The sequence below is a fragment of the Pinus tabuliformis genome, chromosome 8, assembly GCF_031772625.1.
Source record: "Pinus tabuliformis cultivar Carrire ecotype Pingquan chromosome 8, CPIR1, whole genome shotgun sequence".
In the NCBI taxonomy this organism is placed as follows: Eukaryota; Viridiplantae; Streptophyta; class Pinopsida; order Pinales; family Pinaceae; genus Pinus; species Pinus tabuliformis.
In genome coordinates this window covers 529,485,253-529,503,648 of record NC_142294.1, presented here as the reverse complement: position 1 = coordinate 529,503,648, position 18,396 = coordinate 529,485,253, and the positions used below count along the sequence as shown (strand labels likewise).

General features: G+C 41.2%; 1 protein-coding gene across 1 annotated transcript in view; it reads left to right on the top strand.

Annotated features, from left to right (window-relative positions):
- The window catches only part of LOC149236486 (tRNA (carboxymethyluridine(34)-5-O)-methyltransferase-like), a 130,706-nt gene extending 113,293 nt beyond the window's left edge, over positions 1 to 17,413 (top strand). Inside the window, exon 4 of the mRNA XM_089372405.1 lies at positions 17,295 to 17,413. Within this exon, the coding sequence (XP_089228531.1) occupies positions 17,295 to 17,358 (64 nt within the window). The 3' untranslated portion in view covers positions 17,359 to 17,413. The remainder of the gene's footprint in view (positions 1 to 17,294) is intronic.
- Positions 17,414 to 18,396: the final 983 nt, after the last annotated feature.

The window sequence follows — 18,396 nt, the reverse complement described above, 5'->3', positions numbered from 1 at the left end:
AAGGCTGACAAAAGCATGTGTTGGGAAGAAGCAGTTTGTTTCCAGAATTGAGTATATGTGCTGGCCTTTAGCATCTCATTTTTCTACTTGATTGCTTTGTACTTAGCAAAAATATTTGGCTCTGTTTGGCCTTGAGCCAACTCTATTGTCTGTGTTGAATCTGGAGGATCTTGTGAGGTTGAGGAAGATGGAGAGCCTACAAAAATATCTTCTTGTCTTGTACCTACAAAAATGTTTTCTGGTCTCGTAGAAACATGTGGACCTATCGAAACTATAGTAGCCTGTTCTTCATCATCCTGCATGAAAACTGGTTTTGAATTAGTTTTCTGCTTCTTTTTATATATTAGGAATTCCTTGGCTCCAATTTCTGTTACTGCAGGAGACTCTTCTTCTCTTGGCCTTTTGTCATGCTTCTCTTGAGGTACTAGAGTCTGTGAAGTGGTTGTAGAAAGACTTGTTCTTCAGCTTCTGGCAGAGTGTTCTCCTCCCACTGATCTTGGTTCATGAATTTTCAATTTTTGGCCTTGAAGTTTGAGTGTCAAGAGTGGTCTTCTGTTCCACTCTTAAATTGGAAATGATGCCGAAGGGGTCATATGACCAAGTAAAGCTTAATTGGAAGTTCATTTGTTTGAGAAGTGCATCTGCCTCATTACTTGCTGCTCTGCTGTTGCATATGAATGGCCCCACCTGTGTCTTGATCTTGAAATGTGCCTTCTTTTTAGCTGAAACAAAGTGTAAGTCATCCATGTTGATCATTTTCCTTATATATTCCAATGATAAAATTCTCATAAGAACATATTTTGGCAGTTTGTATGGTCGCAGCTCACAACCATACATTCTAATTTCTATGTTGTTCTGATACAAGTACCAGTTTCCTGTTTTAGCTTGTTCACTGAGGCGTAAGGTTCTTTGTATCTCAGAACCTATTCTAGGTTCCACATTACTGTTAAGAAGGCATGCAACTATATAAATGAACTGGTTTATGAAGTCACTGAAATTGAAATTATTCGAATTCTTCCGCACCAAAGAGGTCCACTGGATGACTGATTGTGCATTGCCTTGTTCATCTAGTTTCTGCAAAGAAATTGGGAATCTTTCTGCCTGGTAAAATAGAAACATATAAACTAGCACTGATGCATGTTTAAACATTCCTTCTGTGGTAATATTGAGAAACTGCTCATGGATGTTGTTTGCAAGGAATTGACTGAAATTAAACATTACAGAAGGTTTTTCTTCTGTGGAAAAGATGGACAGAAAACCTAGGATAGGTTCATCCACCCATTGATCTGATTGATACCCTAGGAGACAAGATACTAATGAGACAATTTGCTTGGTCTTTTCTGGAAACATGGAGGCTGGATATGGTGGATTCTTCTTTGGAAGCTGGACATCTTCTGGCAAGAAAATTTCAAATATTCTGGCTCTTCGAGGGAAGGTTAGCTTTTGGTAGAGTTCCATGAGGGAATCTACAGAGAAAGGGCTCAAAGAATCATTCTGGGGGACTTGAAGCATCTGGTTAATTGACTCTGAGGTTATAGTAAACAGAATGTCTCCATTCTGGGCCACAATGGCTCTTTGGTTGGGGATATACTTGGCTTGACACCATAAAACAAAATCTGGGAAAGGGTGAGTCTGGGGAAACATGAATTGTGGCAAGAGGGATTCCCAGAGGTTGATTTCATCACTCTGGTCCAGAAAGGTTTGCTTGAGCCAATTGTGCAGTTCGAACAAGTCGAACTCACAATTGGTCTTTGTGATTTTATATTGCTGGTCAACCAGGGGTATATGGTCTAGGTCAATGGTAGGAGGGATCATTGGGTTTTCACTGGTTGGTTTCGACTTTCCCTTAGGTGCCATTTTTAAAAATTATTAGGAAAAGAGGTGAAGAGCTAGTGGTATTTACCTGGGAAAATTTGGTTGCTTGTTGAATAATTCGCTTGCTGTAACAGGTACCTGGCCGGGAAACAACTATCTGGAATCTACAGTGGGTGACAGAGCAATTTGGTGGAGGAGATGGGGTTTTAAATCACTGTACCTGTTCTCGAAGTAAATGGGAAGCAGAAAGGGGGCCACACTGAACAACTGGGAGGTTTTTATAGGCAACTGGCAATCCCCATTGCGTCTGACCATTATGGAGTGGGTCCGTTGTGATCTGGTGCATGTTTGGGAGAAAACAGTTATCATATAACGAATAGGGTGTAACGGGAAAGGATAGATGTCAAATAGGAAAAGACATGTGGTAGAAAGGAAAGGCAATGGTATGCGGGAGCGGGGAGGACGCGTGGCATGATAGGAGTGGAGGGGGAGCAGAGACATGGCGGGTGGTACTGAGGTGACGAGCGCTTATAGATGTTGGCGGGAGATGGAGCGGTTTTTGGAGGGGGGGATAGATGGTAAGAGGTTTTGAGCAGGGTGTGGGTGCGAAATGCTGAGCGCTTGCCATGTAGCGTGGGGCGAGGGAAAGTGAATCTGTTTTTCGAACCCCCCCTGTCGATAACGATAGAATGGATTGGAGGGTCCGAAATCAATTTCCCACCATTGATCTGGGCGGGGTAGATCGCGACAGTTGGATTATGTGCCCGCTATACAACAAGCCGACAAATTGAGTTTGTCCCTTTCAACCTTATCACAAATCAAAACTTTAGCGCCATTATCTTATTTACAAATTGTTAGTCATGTTTAAATGACACGATTAATTTATTACAAGAAGGATAATTATTCTAAAACACACTTAAGTTACCCTAAGGGCGCATTTAATCTAGCAAGCCCTTTTTTTCTAAGGTTGTGCAACTTCTATTCTAATGCTTATTTATCAAATTTAACCAAGCTTAAACACTTTGGTTAATCTTTCTCTAATCTACCTAATTAATTTCAACTAAGATTAAACTGGATAGTTGATTTATTCACTAACCTAACCAACCTTATTTAACTCAGTTTAACCATGATTACACAGTATGATCAAACTTAGGAAATCTATTTCTACGTGGCATTTGAAAACGCTGCACACTTTATTTGAAAAATTCTTAAAGTATCTTTGATGCATTTTTGTTTTTTTCGTGGCCTTTAGACTTGCTCATTTGCATACATATTATTAGAATAATGCTATTTAGTGATTAATGCTCATTCTTATCAGCTGTTTCTAGTTTTATCTTTTTAGTAGTTTCTATTTCCTAATAGAAATTTGATGTTTCTATTTCTGTAAATATCTCTGTATTACTTATTGAGCTTCATTTGCTCATGTAAATCAATTCAATTCATTCATTGATTATGGTATCAGAGCTCAGGTATTTTTCGAAATAATTTTTTCACTGTTTGGAAAATTTCGTATTTCATTTCGAAATCGCTCTTTGAAATAATTTTTTCACTGTTTGAAATAATTTTTTTCTCGATACATTCATCGAGAATAAATTGAGCAACTGTTGTTTTGATCCGACGTTGTTGATCGTCAGATGGGGTTGGGATTTTAGTATCTCTGGACGTGAATATTTTCATGGTCGTGGACTTTTGTGTGTATCGAAGGTCTGTTTTAAGAAGCCCGAGCTCTCTATGTGATCCTGCGATCTCTATTCTCATTCGGTGAAAAGACACCCCTGTGCAGTTGATGAATGCTGAATTACTAGACATGAACTCGAGTTCCTGTTGAGCAAGCAAGGACGTAATTCAAAGTCGGTGGTGTTGGAGATCGTATTTGGAGCAGTGAATATTTGTCAGGTTCGAACAAAGTTTTTTACAACTTATTTTCTGACCTTTGTATGCATCCGCTCTTGGATCGGCATCTGTTCTGTAAATATCTCTGTATTACTTATTGAGCTTCATTTGCTCATGTAAATCAATTCAATTCATTCATTGATTATGGTATCAGAGCTCAGGTATTTTTCGAAATAATTTTTTCACTGTTTGGAAAAATTTCGTATTTCATTTCGAAATCGCTCTTTGAAATAATTTTTTCACTGTTTGAAATAATTTTTTTCTGGATACATTCATCGAGAATAAATTGAGCAACTGTTGTTTTGATCCGACGTTGTTGATCGTCAGATGGGGTTGGGATTTTAGTATCTCTGGACGTGAATATTTTCATGGTCGTGGACTTTTGTGTGTACCGAAGGTCTGTTTTAAGAAGCCCGGGCTCTCTGTGTGATCCTGCGATCTCTATTCTCATTCGGTGAAAAGACACCCCTGTGCAGTTGATGAATGCTGAATTACTAGACATGAACTCGAGTTCCTGTTGAGCAAGCAAGGACGTAATTCAAAGTCGGTGGTGTTGGAGATCGTATTTGGAGCAGTGAATATTTGTCAGGTCCGAACAAAGTTTTTTACAACTTATTTTCTGACCTTTGTATGCATCCGCTCTTGGATCGGCATCTGTTCCTGCGGGATCGAGTCACGGGAGAATCACATTGCTGTAATACAATCGCTGGTCAGTTTTTGTGAGGGATTGTCGTCGTCGCCTTCGTGGGTATTATAATAACCGTTTGCGATACTAAATTAATCACCAGGGCAATCGACGGAAGCAACTGAGAGTGGGTACGTGCAACTGTTGGCATAAACGCTGTCTCCCTCCATCAAATTCCTGCCGCTGGTCACCAAGCAGTTGTCGTTCGAGCCTGAATGTGCTAGGGTCTACCGGTACAGTCGACGCAAAAGAGCCGCATTTCACGTGGAAGAAAAGGCTGTTGCTTGGTTTCGATTCCCGTGGAGTGGGTGGAAAAATTGGATTTTTTATTCCAAGTGGAAAGAGCATTTGGTACCACTTTAAAATAACCAACCTGGAGGGTGGCCGTCAAATACAATCTCTACGACGTCCTACTTCTCTGCCGCCCAGCCGACAACATCCGAATCCGAAACAGAGAGCAGTCGAGTTTCTGCATTTTTTGAGAAATTCGCTTTTGCAGGGACGAATCTTTTGTTTTCTGAAGATTATTGTGGAGATTCTGCTGTTTGGCTGTGGTATTATAAAGTTTTTGAATTCTTGAAGCTTTGCAGGGCTGCAATTCCACTGTTTAGCCTGAACTTTGAATTATTGAGAGAAATTGGTTGCATCGGGCAAAGTTTGCGGATTTTATCAGGCTTAAATATTGAAGCCGTTTTCAGTCCTGAAAATATCGCATTTGTAAGGGCGAATTTTCTGTGCTTAGGGTTTAAATTAGCAAATTTTTTCCGAGTATCGAAGCATTGAAATCTGTACCGGATTGTTTTTTGTTTTCTGTGTCTTGGGAAACGTGCAGATGGCCTCACTAACCAATCTGATGTTGGAAGGCAGTCAGCGCTTTAATGGCACCAATTATAACATCTGGAAACAACGAATGTTGACCATTTTTTAGTATAGGTGTCTTGACCAGCTTGTTTTGGGCAAAGAGCTCAGTCCTGGTACACCTGGTACAAATCAAGATAAGTTTGATGATCGAAATCGAGAGGCTGTTATGCTTCTCAAACTGTCAGTGACTGATGATCAATGACCACATATTCCTTCCAGCAAGACAGCTGCCGAAATTTGGCAACATTTGAAGGAATTACACGAGACATCGGACAAGAGTAGAGCTTTCTTTCTAAAGAATCAGTTGTTCTCCATCATGATGGACGAACATATGTCTTTACAGGAACATCTTAACAAGATTAAAGACATTCGAGATCAGCTCGAAGCCATTGGTCAGACCATGGAGGAAGAAGATATGGTAGTAATCACTCTGAAAAGTCTACCACAATCTTATGAGCACTTCATAGAAACACTCAACATTACCTCCACTAATGTTGATCTGAAGTTTCCAGAGTTATGCACCAAACTCATGCAACAGGATCGTTGGAAACAACAGTTTGGTAGTGGTGCTTCATCAACCTCCTCAGAAAATGCTTTTGCTGCCAAATATCAGTCCTCTCAGTCCTTTCAGCAGAAAGGTTCTTCTCAGCCTTTTGATCCTGCTAGGAAGAAAAATGTGCAGTGTAATTACTGTCACAAGTTCGGCCACATGAAGAAAGATTGCCAACAGAGGATTGCTTCTGAACAGAAGAAACAGGGAGGGCCCCATCAGACAGCGAATGTTGCAGAACATTCCGAGCAGACAAAATCTGCCTTTTACGCCTTTATGGCTAAAAGGTCTTCAGATCATGTCCCGTCTTCTGCCTGGTACATTGACTCTAGTGCATCATGCCATTTCTCTCACAGGCATGATTGGTTTATTGACTTCTCATCTTTCAGTGATTCTGTGGTATTTGGCGGAGGTGAAGAGTACACAGTGGTTGGCAAAGGTACAGTTCAGATCCAGTCTGGTGGGCGCACACTCATCTTCCTGAATGTGTACTATGTTCCTGGTATGGAAATTAATCTGCTGTCTGTCAGCGAGATTATGAGGAACTCTCCTCAGCTTGATGTAGTGTTCAGTGCGCACAAGTGGTCCATTATCGACAGGGGCACTAGTCTTACGGTTGCTGTTGGCCTAGAGGATCATGGTCTATACAGGCTTCTTGACATTGGAGATTCTCGAGAAGTAGCTCTAGCAGCTCGTGTTTCTCCTATCAGCACTCTATGGCATCAACGATATGGGCATCTAAACATGCAGTATCTCTCTCATCTCTCTCGGGAGGGACTTGTGTTAGGGTTACCTGATATTTAGACTCAGCAGTTGGGAGTATGCGGCGCCTGTCAAGCTGGCAAGAAACATTGGTCTTCATTCAAGGATGGAGAATCTTGGCGCGCATCTAAGGTACTCCAGTTAATTCATGCTGATATTTGTGGTCCTATGCATACATCTTCTATTACTGGTTGTAAATATTTTTTGCTTATTGTAGATGATTTCAGTAGAAAGATGTGGGTGTATTTTCTAAAATATAAATATGATGTATTTAGTATCTTTCAGAAGTTTAAATCCTTAGTTGAAAAAGAGTCTGGCTGTAATATCATAACTCTTAGGACAGATAACGGGGGGGAATTTTGTTCTTCTGCTTTCTCCAACTTTTGTGATACTCATGGCATCAAACGTCAGTTAACTACACCCTACACTCCTCAGCAGAATAGTGTTGTCGAACGCCGCAACTGTACGGTTGTTGAAATGGCTCGTTCCATGTTACAACACAGGAATGTTCCGAACAAATTCTGGGCTGAAGCAGTATTTACTACTGTCTATCTTCTTAACCGATCACCTACTCAGGTTGTTAAGGGGAAGACTCCCGAAGAGGTTTGGTCTGGCCGTAAGCCTAAGATCAGTCACCTAAAAGTATTTGGCTCAGTTGCATATGTTTGGATTCCAGCTGCTAAGCGCTCTAAGTTGGATTCCAAAAGCTAGAAACTCATGATGACAGGGTACAATGATCATCACAAGGCCTATAGGTTGATAGATATAGCCTCTGGTCGTCTTAGCTTCAGTCGTGATGTAGTATTTGATGAAGACAGAGGATTCTTTCAGTCTCCTCCTTCTGAGCAGTGTTCTGAGGATCAACCTCATAGTGTTCTTCTTCTGGTAGGTCCACCTGATGGGAGGGATGATGCAGCATCAGTATTTGATGATGCACTACCTGAGCTTCCTCTGGAAAATAACCCTCCTCTTGCTGCTCCTATTGTTCCTGAGCCTTCTTCATCTCCTCCTAATATTGGTTCCTCTACTCTCCGGCCTAAATGGTGGGCTAAAACCATTGGTGATCTCTGGGATAATGAGCTCCTTGAAGGTAGAACTTCTAGACATAAGAGCAAACAACAATGTACGGTAAATTTTGCTCTTATGGCTAACCTGCACAGTATTTTTGAGCCTCAAACCTATTCAAAGGCTAAGGGTACACCTGAGTGGGAACAGGCTATGGAAGTTGAATTCTAGAGTCTTCAGAAGAATCACACTTGGACCCTTTCTGATCTTCCTGCAAGGAAAAAGCCCATTAGTTGCAAATGGGTGTATAAAATGAAATACAAAGCAGACAGAACCCTAGACAAGTATAAAGCTCGCCTTGTAGCTCGAGGGTTCTCACAGAAGGAAGGCATTGACTATGAGGAGACCTTTGCTCCTACAGCCAAGATGAGTACCATACAGCTTGTCCTTGCCTTAGCAGCTCAGTTCAATTGGAAAGTCCATCAGATGGATGTAAAGAGTGCTTTTCTGAATGGTGACTTATAGGAAGAAGTCTACATGATGCAGCCTCCAGGATTCAAGGTTGTCAATCAAGAGCAGAAAGTCTGTAGATTGGTCAAAGCACTCTATGGTCTGAAACAAGCTCCTCGGGCTTGGTACATGAAAATTGATCAGTACCTCACAAATCATGGTTTTCAGTGGAGTCCATCTGATGCAAACCTGTATATCAAGCATACTGGTGATGATATTCTATTTGTGGTTGTCTATGTGGATGACCTTATCATTACTGGCAGCTCAACACATTTGATCCATGGGATCAAACAGGATTTGTGCAGCACTTTTGATATGACAGATTTAGGACTTCTTCATTATTGTTTGGGGGTTGAAGTCTGGCAGACTGAGAACAACATCTTTCTCTCTCAGTCCAAGTATGCCAGAAATCTTGTGGACAGATTCCGAATGCAGGATTGCAAACCTGCCACGACTCCTATGGAACCAGGGCTCAAACTTTCAGCTCAGTCATCCTCACCCCTTGTGGATGAAACTTTATTCAGGCAATTAGTGGGCAACCTTATCTACCTTACTGGCACTAGACCTGACATCAGTTTTACAGTGAGCTACATTTCCTGCTTCATGTCAGCTCCTAAGACTGATCATTGGATAGCGGCGAAGCGTGTGCTGCGTTATGTGCATGGCACTCCTGATTATGGACTTCTGTACATTCGAAGTTCCAATCCTATACTCAGTGGTTACACAGATTCGGACTGGGTCGGTTTAGTTGATGACCGTAAATCTACAACTGGGTATGTGTTTAGTCTAGGATCCGGTGCTGTCACTTGGACTAGTAAGAAGCAGCAGGCAGTGGCTCTTTTCTCAACAGAAGCAGAGTATCGGGGAGCAGTTAAGGCATCTTGTGAGGCAATTTGGCTTCGACGTATGCTTGTGGATATGCATGTTTTCCAGACAGGTCTTACTCCCTTGTTCTGTGATAATCAGCGAGTGCTCAAACTTGCCAAGAATCCAGTCTTTCATGAACGAACAAAGCATGTAGAAACTCATTGTCACTACATTCGCCAGCGTGTTGAAGACGGATCCATTCAGTTGCGATATGTTCCCACAACGGAGCAGCCCGCCGACATCTTCACTAAGCCTCTTGGTCCTGATAAGTTTGTAAAATTCAGAGGGTCTATCGGTGTTGTAAATAGATTGAGCATTAAGGGAGGGTATTAGAATAATGCTATCTAGTGATTAATGCTCATTCTTATCAGTTGTTTCTAGTTTTATCTTTTTAGCAGTTTCTTAGAAGAAATTGGTTGTTTCTATTTCCTAATAGAAACTTGATGTTTCTATTTCTATAAATATCTCTGTATTACTTATTGAGCTTCATTTGCTCATGTAAATCAATTCAATTCATTCATTGATTACATATTTTTCTTTTTTGGGGTTTTTTCATTCTTTTTTTTTTCTTTTTCTTTATTCTAGTTTTCTTTTTTCATATACATTTTTTATCCCCTTTTTCATCATCATTTTTTTGTAAATCGTTTGTACAATACAATATTATTTACAATTTCTAACAACTGAAAGATAATAACCAATCATCATTTAATGCTATGAATTATAGGACCCTAACAGTGGCTCCAACTAGGGATGAGATCCTCCTTGTGAGGTGTCAAGAATCTAGTAGATCAGTAGCCTTGGTCCATTGTCTTGAGTCTTTATTTTGCATCTGAATTAATCTGTTATCGTTGTAGATATGGCAACAACTCATCAAAAGCTTATGGTCTTCACCTCGGGCTTTAACTTCTGATGTAAGCCACCCACACTGATAGTAGAAAAATAGAATGATATTCACAATGATTTGAGTGAAAAGTAATTTATCCTTGAGGGAAGTAATGTTTGAGCATTCTACCATTTACAGGTCCACTAGGCAGTTGTGCTCCAGACATGTCTTTTAGGAAAAATGCATTGTTTCCTCTGTAAGCATCAATTTTATATGGTCCCTTCCACAGATTATCAAACTTACCATGCTTACCTTTATCCTCGTTTCTTGAATCCCACTTTAGTACAATGTCTTCTAATTGAAAATCATCAACTTTAGTTCTTCTATCATAAATCTTTTTGATGTTCTCTTGGATGACTTGGGTTTTATTGTAAACTTCTTCTCTTGATTGTTGCAGTTGTATGGTTTGGTTTATCCTCCTTTGTAAATCATTAGGCTCAGCTTGTGACTCCTGCAGTAATTTGAGAACAAGGATTCCTAGGGATGAGGGGAAAACAACATCTATCCCATAAACTAATTGGAATGGAGACATACTGTTAATTTATGGTATGTTCTATGCTTAGAGCAGTTTACTTCAATTCTTCTTATTAGCCACTGTTTAACAATCACATAAACATAAAGTAAAGTGCAGATAGAACATTAATAGATCAACAAAAAACAAGCCAAGATAAGAGACACAAGATGTGGCGGCTAGCCAGGTACAAACCCCAATGCGGGGAAACCTTTTGATCAATTCTTCTTTAATCTTCAATATTTCAGCAGAGAGAAATAGTACAAATTCAGAAATCTGTAATTTTATGACAGCAACAGTAAACCCTAACGAGAAAAGTCAAATCTGGTCAAACAAGGTGAAATTGACCTTCAATATGTTTGGTCAATTTCCCGATCGTATAGTCCTCCAACAGCAAGAAGAAGCAACCTTCAAACAACCCCCAAAACACAATCAAACAACAGTCAATTGTAATTAGCTTGCTGCCCCAAACTAGGGCAGTCAACCCTGGTCAAACCATAGGTTAGAATGCCTCGATTTTTGTGCCATAATTTGCGGCCTGCCTAGGAGAGGCAGCCACACCAAAACCACAACCCTGAATTGCTCACGCTGGTCAAAGAGATGACCTGTTGCTACTACGTCCTCCAAATTGCGTCTTCCTTGTCTCCTTGCTACGTCCTTCTTCTCCCACGTTCGCTGCTCCTTGTTAACCCAGTGCTAAGGAGAGAGAGAGAAGAATGAGTGAGATGAGATGGTGAAATAATGTCTCCATCTATCTTGTATTTATGTGAGATATTGAACATGTGTGCCACACATTTAGTTGCTGGCCGACCTTGACAATTTGTCAAGTAATTACAAATAAATTAATGTCTCCATAAATACTTGTCGGAATGGGATGATCATTAGATCAATCCTACACCTCTCGACGAGAGGAATCAAGGAAAAATATCAGCTGCCATAAATAAGATGACCCACATGGAGTTTGGCCCTAGTTTTCAATTTTAACACTCCCTCTCAACTAGGGAGAACTCCATCTACTAATCCGTCTGACCGTCGGTACTATCTCTACCATCAAATGCAATGCCCTACACTGCTCGGCTCTGCTCTGCTGAACTATGAAGAAGAAGAAATGATCGAGGATGTATCATACCATCCTCCACTGACTCGAAGTCAATCTCAAAGTGTGTCACGCCACTCTCACTGATCCCAGATCAGTATCATTGATCCCAGATCAATGGAGGTCATCCTAGCATAGGGAGTACGATAGATACAACAATGCGTCCATCAATAGTACTGCTAATGGTCCCTAACCCCATTTCCCTACTCATTGATCAGATGAGAGGTACTTCCCATGAGTCCCAGACTGCATGGGTAGGATGCCTCGACAGGAGAACTAATCATCCCGTCCCAAAGTCGCCACGGGGTATCATAGGGGAAGGTTGAACCTTTCACCCTGTACATAGCGCACCACTAGGGGAGGGTGAGTTGCCCTGTGGTCGTATGTCGCTCCAAGAAGTACCCCGCGTCCCCTTGGAGCTCCCAGAGCTCAATGTATGTATCATACACGACCCTCATAAGAGGGTCTCTCAACGACACCAAGTCGTTCTCAGAAAGTCAAGAATTTGACCTTTCCCGTGGGCTTCGTCAAAATGTCGATGCCTTGCTCATCTGTACCGATATGTTGGAGCCTTATTGCTCCCCGCTACACCATATCCCGGATATAGTGGTACATGATATCGATATGCTTGGAGCGATCATGAAATACATGATTCTCTGATAAACGAATCCCGCTCTGGTTGTCACACAAGATCACAATAGTATCCAATGTGAATCCAAACAACTCACTGAAGAGCTTCCACAACTAGACGCCTCACAAGAGATCATACTCGCAGCAATGTACTCTGCCTCAGCGGTGCTCAAAGCCACCGACTTCTGCTTCCTACTCATCTAGGATATCTAGGTAGAGGTCCCAAAGAGAAACAACACCCGGAAGTGCTCTTTCGTCCACCACACTACCTGCCCAATCAGAATTGGTATATCCATGTAGTCTCACATCTCTGGCAGTGTATCTCAACCCATGAATGATTGTGCCATGAAGGTATCTCAACAGATTCTTGGCACCAATCCAATGTGTGTGGTGAGGCTCAACCATGTGTTGACTCAACGTGTTGACTGCAAAACATATATCCGGACGGGAGTTCTCCAAGAACATGAATGCTCTAATGAGTTGACGATACTCGGTAGCATTTTGTAAAACAGGTTCGGCAGCACTACCGCTTAACTTCTTGAAGTCAAGCTCCATCGGGGTAGTGACGAGCTTGCAGTCCACCATACCAAATCTCTCCAATATCTTCACCACATATTTTCCCTGAGATAGGATAATCTCCCCTGGCTTCTGCCAGACTTCCAGTCCTAGGAAATAGTGCATCAGTCCTAGGTCCTTCAACTCAAACTCAGAAGCCAACTCCCTCTTACATTTGTGAATGAGAGGGTCTGCACCTATCAGAAAGAGGTTGTTAATGTACAACACCAGTATGAGAGGTTTGTCATCTTCAACCTTAAAGTAAAGGTTAGAGTCGGCTTCACTCCTAGTGAATCCCAACTTCATCGAGTAGCTATCGATCCTCTCATACCACGCTCGGGGTGCTTGCTTCAACCCATGGAGGGTTTTCTTCAACTTGCACACGTGAGATTTCCTATCATGAATCTCAAATCCTTTGGGTTGTTCCACATAGACTTCCTCTTTGATCGAACCATGCAAGAATGTGGTCTTGACATCCATCTGATGTAGGTTCCATCCTTGCGAAGCAGCAAGGGCTATGATCAAGCGGATTGTGGTGTATCGGGCAACAGGTGCAAATATCTCATCATAGTCTATGCCTTCCTTCTGAGAGAAGCCATGAGCAACAAAACGAGGCTTATACTTTTCAACACTTCCATCAGCTCCATGCTTTATCTTATAAAGCCATTTCGAAGTGACAACTGTTTTGTCTTGACTCTTGGGGTCTGGGGACCACATCCTAGACATCGTTTTTCATGATGGACTCATATTCCTCAGCCATAACATCCTTCCAAACTTGATGCTTGACAACTTCTGCAAATGATGAAGGCTCATTTTGGATGATCGTGCTCATGATGGTCAAGTATCCCTGATACTTGGCCGACTTCTTACTTTCCTGGAAAGTCCCCTTGGGTGCAACGTGTCCTTCGCCATCATCAAGTGACCCCCTCAACCATGAAGGCCTCTTCCTAGAAGAGGAAGGCTCTTGCAGAGGGGGATCAATAGGATCCATAGGTTCTTCCACATCGGGCATTGTCTCATCTTCCTTTTCCTCCGGTTTCCTGGTGTCAGCTTCTCCAGATTTCCCTAGCATAGGAAGATTGTCAATTTTGCTAAGAGCCACATCTTCGTCAGAGGTGACATCATGGCTAATCTTGACTTCCCTTTGACTAGCCACATAGATTCTATAGCCCTTAGTATTTTCTCTATAGCCTACGAAGATTCCTTTCTTTTCAGATGCACCCAATTTATTCCTTTTCTCTTTTGGCACATGAGAATATACAGGACTTCCAAAAATTCTAAAATGAGATATGTCAGGTTTCTTACTAGTGAGCATCTCTTCGGGAGTCTTGGAATCTATTGCTTGATGAGGGCATCGGTTTTGAACATAACGAAAGCCTTTGATCATAGAGCATAGCACGGACAACTTCCACAATTGTACGATTCTTCCTTTTTGCCACACCATTCTGCTCAGGAGTATATGGTGTTATAGTCTCCCTCTTAATGCCAGCCGCTTTGCAAAGTCATGGAACTCATTGGATTCATACTCAGTCCCATTATTAGTCCTTAAGATCTTGATCTTCTTTTCGGTTTGATTCTCGATCAAGGCTTTGAAGTGACGAAACCAGGAGAACGCTTCATCCTTCTTTTTCAAGAAGTATATCCATGTCTTGCGAGAATAATCATCTGTAAAAGTGAGGTAATATAAATATCCTCCCAAGGAGTTCACAAGAATCATACCAGATATGTCTGAGTGAACCAACTGCAATATATTGGAGGTCTTGCTATGGCTTGAGGGGAATGGTCCCCTTTTGAGCTTTCCTTCGGCACATCCTGGACATATGCCTTCTTGCTCTACTTTGAACTTAGGCATCCTAGTCACCATTTGTCTCACATCGGGTAGAGCTTTATAATGAAGGTGAGCAAACCTCCGATGCCATAGTTCGGATCAAAGAGATGTGTCACAAGACATGACACCTAATGGACTTCCTCCGACCTAATATAATGAATCAACTCGAAACCCAAGAGTGAAAGCATCTTTAAAATTCTTTTTCCATACATGTACCTTGCCATCGATGAAGGCCACCTATTAGCCTTTGTCTTCCATCGCCGAAATGGACACCGGGTTCTTTTTGAGATGAGGTCCATATAGGACTTCTTGCAAATGAATTGTATTACCCTGATGCAATTGAAGAGTGACATTCCCTATGCCTTTCACAGGATATTTGGAGTTGTCCCAAAGAACAATTTCCAGGTTGGTCTCCTTCTCTATCAGGTTAAGGAGAGCTTCTTTGTAACCAGTGAAGTGCCTTGAGGCACCGCTATCAATAAGCCGATTTCCCAGCGAGTTCAGGGGAGCGATAGTAGAGAGGGCCGCTGGTAAATAATATTCATCTTGCTTATTATTAACAACGTTAGATTCATACCTGGAGTTTCTTGCCTTCTTGGAGGGTTGACCACTTTCTTGATTTCCGACATTCCTCTTTCCTTTGCCATTGAACCTGCCATTCCTTTGATTGCCTCGGGAGTGATTTTGATCGTCATCATGATGTGTGTCCTTTCTATCAGGGCACTCCCTCGCATAGTGGCCCATTTTGTTGCAACTGTAACATCTTCCTTTTCTTCCACCCTTTGATCCGACCTTTCCTTTAGATTTAGACCCGGAATAGTTTCTCCTTTTAGCATGAGAGGAGAAAGCAGTGGGATTGCCTCTAAGTGCAGGCATTTCTTGCTCTTCCATCCTTGTCTCTTCTTGAATGCATCTCGCCATCAATTCCTCAAATCTAGGAATTACATTATTGTTGAGAAGAGTGGTTTTGAATATATACCATTCAGATGGAAGTCCTTCAAGAGTTGTGATGGTCAGTTCCCTATCAGGAATGACTTCCCCAATTGATAGGAGATCATTCTTGATCTCGATGATCCTTAACAAGTAGGCTTGCATACTCTCATCTTTGCCCTTCTTAATTTCCTTCAGCTTATTCTTAAGGAACATAATTTGATTTGCATCATTAACTTTAAATAAACTTACCAGTCTATCGTAAATTTCCTTAGAGGTGGTCAGCTCGGAAACATAGGCCACCATGCGCTTGTCGATAGAGTCCCGGATGATCTTCTTTGCTTTGACTTCTCCCCTGGTCCACTTGTTCCTAGCAGCAACAAATGCATTTGATGGAGGCTCAACGATTCTGCCTCTCACATGGTCCAACACTTCCCGCTTTTCTAATGTCAGATCGACAGACATCTTCCATCCATGATAGTCAGACTTCTCACGGAGCTTGTCTTCAGCGGGAAAATGTGATGAGGACCCCATGAAGTCTTTGAGATTGTTTCAACAGCCTTCGGTGATTGCTCTTGCTCTTGTTCTTGCTTGGGCTTTGTCTTCACCTCAGCTTCGGTACCATGTTAATTTATGGTATGTTCTATGCTTAGAGCAATTTACTTCAATTCTTCTTATCAACCACTGTTTAGCAATCACATAAACATAAAGTAAATTGCAGATAGAACATTAATAGATCGACATAAAACAAGCCAAGAAAAGAGACACAAGATGTGGCAGCTAGCCAGGGACAAACCCTAATGCGGGGAAACCCTTTGATCAATTCTTCTTTAATCTTCAATAGTTCAGCAGAGAGAAATAGTACAAATTCAGAAATCTGTAATTTTATGATAGCAGCAGTAAACCCTAACCAGAAAAGTCAAATCTGGTTAAACAAGGTGAAATTGACCTTCAATATGTTTAGTCAATTTCCTGGTCGTATAGTCCTCCAACAGCAAGAAGAAGCAGCCCTCAAACAACCCCAAAAACACAGTCAAACAACAGTCAACTGTAATCAGCTTGCTGCCCCAAACTAGGGCAGTCAACCTTGGTCAAACTGTAGGTCAGAATGCCTTGGTTTTTGTGCCAGAATTTGCGGCCTGCCTAGGAGAGGCAGCCACACCAAAACCACAGCCCTGAATTGCCCACGCTGGTCAAAGAGATGACCTATTGCTTCTGCATCCTCTAAACTGCATCTTCCTTGCCTCCTTGCTGCGTCCTTCTTCTCCCACGTTGGCTGCTCCTTGTTAACCCAATGCTAAGGAGAGAGAGAGAAGAATGAGTGAGATGAGATGGTGAAATAATGCCTCCACCTATCTTGTATTTATATGAGATGTTGAACATGTGTGCCACACATTTAGCTGTTCGCCGACCTTGACAATTTGTCAAGTAATTACAAATAAATTCATATCTCCATAAATACTTGTCGGAATGGGATGATCGTTAGATCAATCCTACACCTCTCGACGAGAGAAATCAAGGAAAAATATCAGCTGCCATAAATAAGATGACCCACATGGAGTTTGGCCCTAGTTGCCAATTTTAACACATACCAATAGACTTTTTAGTACTAACCCTGTTTGCCCACAAAGCATTGATTAATTTATTATGCCAAGACTTTTTGTTATCCTGCAATAACTTCTTAATGATATTAACCAAACTTTTATTTGAAGACTTTGCTAACCCATTTCCCTGTGGGTAATAGGCAGTAGAGTGACCCAATCTTATGTTGTACTTGTTGCAAAAGTCCACCATCTTCTTTGATTTGAATGCAGCTGCATTATCAGTAATAATCTTATTTGGGCATCCAAATCTAGTAAGAATGTTACCTTCCATGAATTTAATGATTACTACATCTGTGGCTTGTCTTGTAGGTATAACCTCAATCATTTTTATGAAATAATCAGTGGTTGTAAGAATCCATTTATGTTGGATTGAGGATCTGGGATGTATTTCTCCAATGAAATCCAAACCCCATTGCTGGAAAGGAGTTTCAACTGATATGGGCTTCAAGGGTAGGGGTAACAATTTTCTTTTTCCTTCAAAGATTTGGCATTGATGACATGTGGTGACTTTCCTATGGACATCTGCAAACAAGGTGGGCCAATCTTCCAGTACAAGTATCCTCTACAATCTCCTTCATGGAATTCTTGCATAAGTTTATCTGCTTCATCTTTTAGCACACAGTTAAGTAAAATTCCTCCTGCATCTTTCCAATACACATTATTATCCAAAATACAAAATCTCATAGCCTTTAATTTAAGAAATCTGGCTTTAGTTTTAGTCAAACTTGGAGGAGCTTGTAAATTTTGCAGCACAAAGACAATGTCTTCATACCACGGAGAGGTAGCAAAGGATTTTGATACCGGTGGAGTTGCCTACTCTTCCTGTTCATCCAGTTCAACTATGAAATTTATATCAAGTGCATGGAAATTAGATTCTACCATCAGTTTTGCCAATCCCTGACCTTTGATCAGCTTGGTAGGTTTGATTTCAAGATCATATTCTAACATAAGAGCAATCCATTTGCCCCTCTTGCCATCAGGATCAGTTTGTGTCAAAATATCTTTTACAATAGCATTAGGGACAAATGCAATTATATGGGAGTGTAAGATGTAAAATCTAAAGTCCTTTAGTGCTTTTACCAAGGAAAAAGCCTGTTTCTCCATTATATTGTATTTTAGTGAAGCATCCCTTAAAGCTCTACTAAAGAAAGCTATTGGTTGCTCTTGTCCTTCGCTGTTCTTCTGCAATAAAACAACTGCAATAGTATGATCAGATGCAAAAGAAAATAGCATAAAATATTTGGTGAAGTCAGGACTAATCAATACAGGAGCAGTTGTTAAAGCTAGTTTTACTTCGCTGAAAGATTTTTTGGCTTCAGAGTTCCATTTTATCTCAGTATCCTTTTTTAACATGTTTGTGATGGATCTTAAGATTTTTGCTAAATTAGGAATAAATCTCCCCAGGAAATTT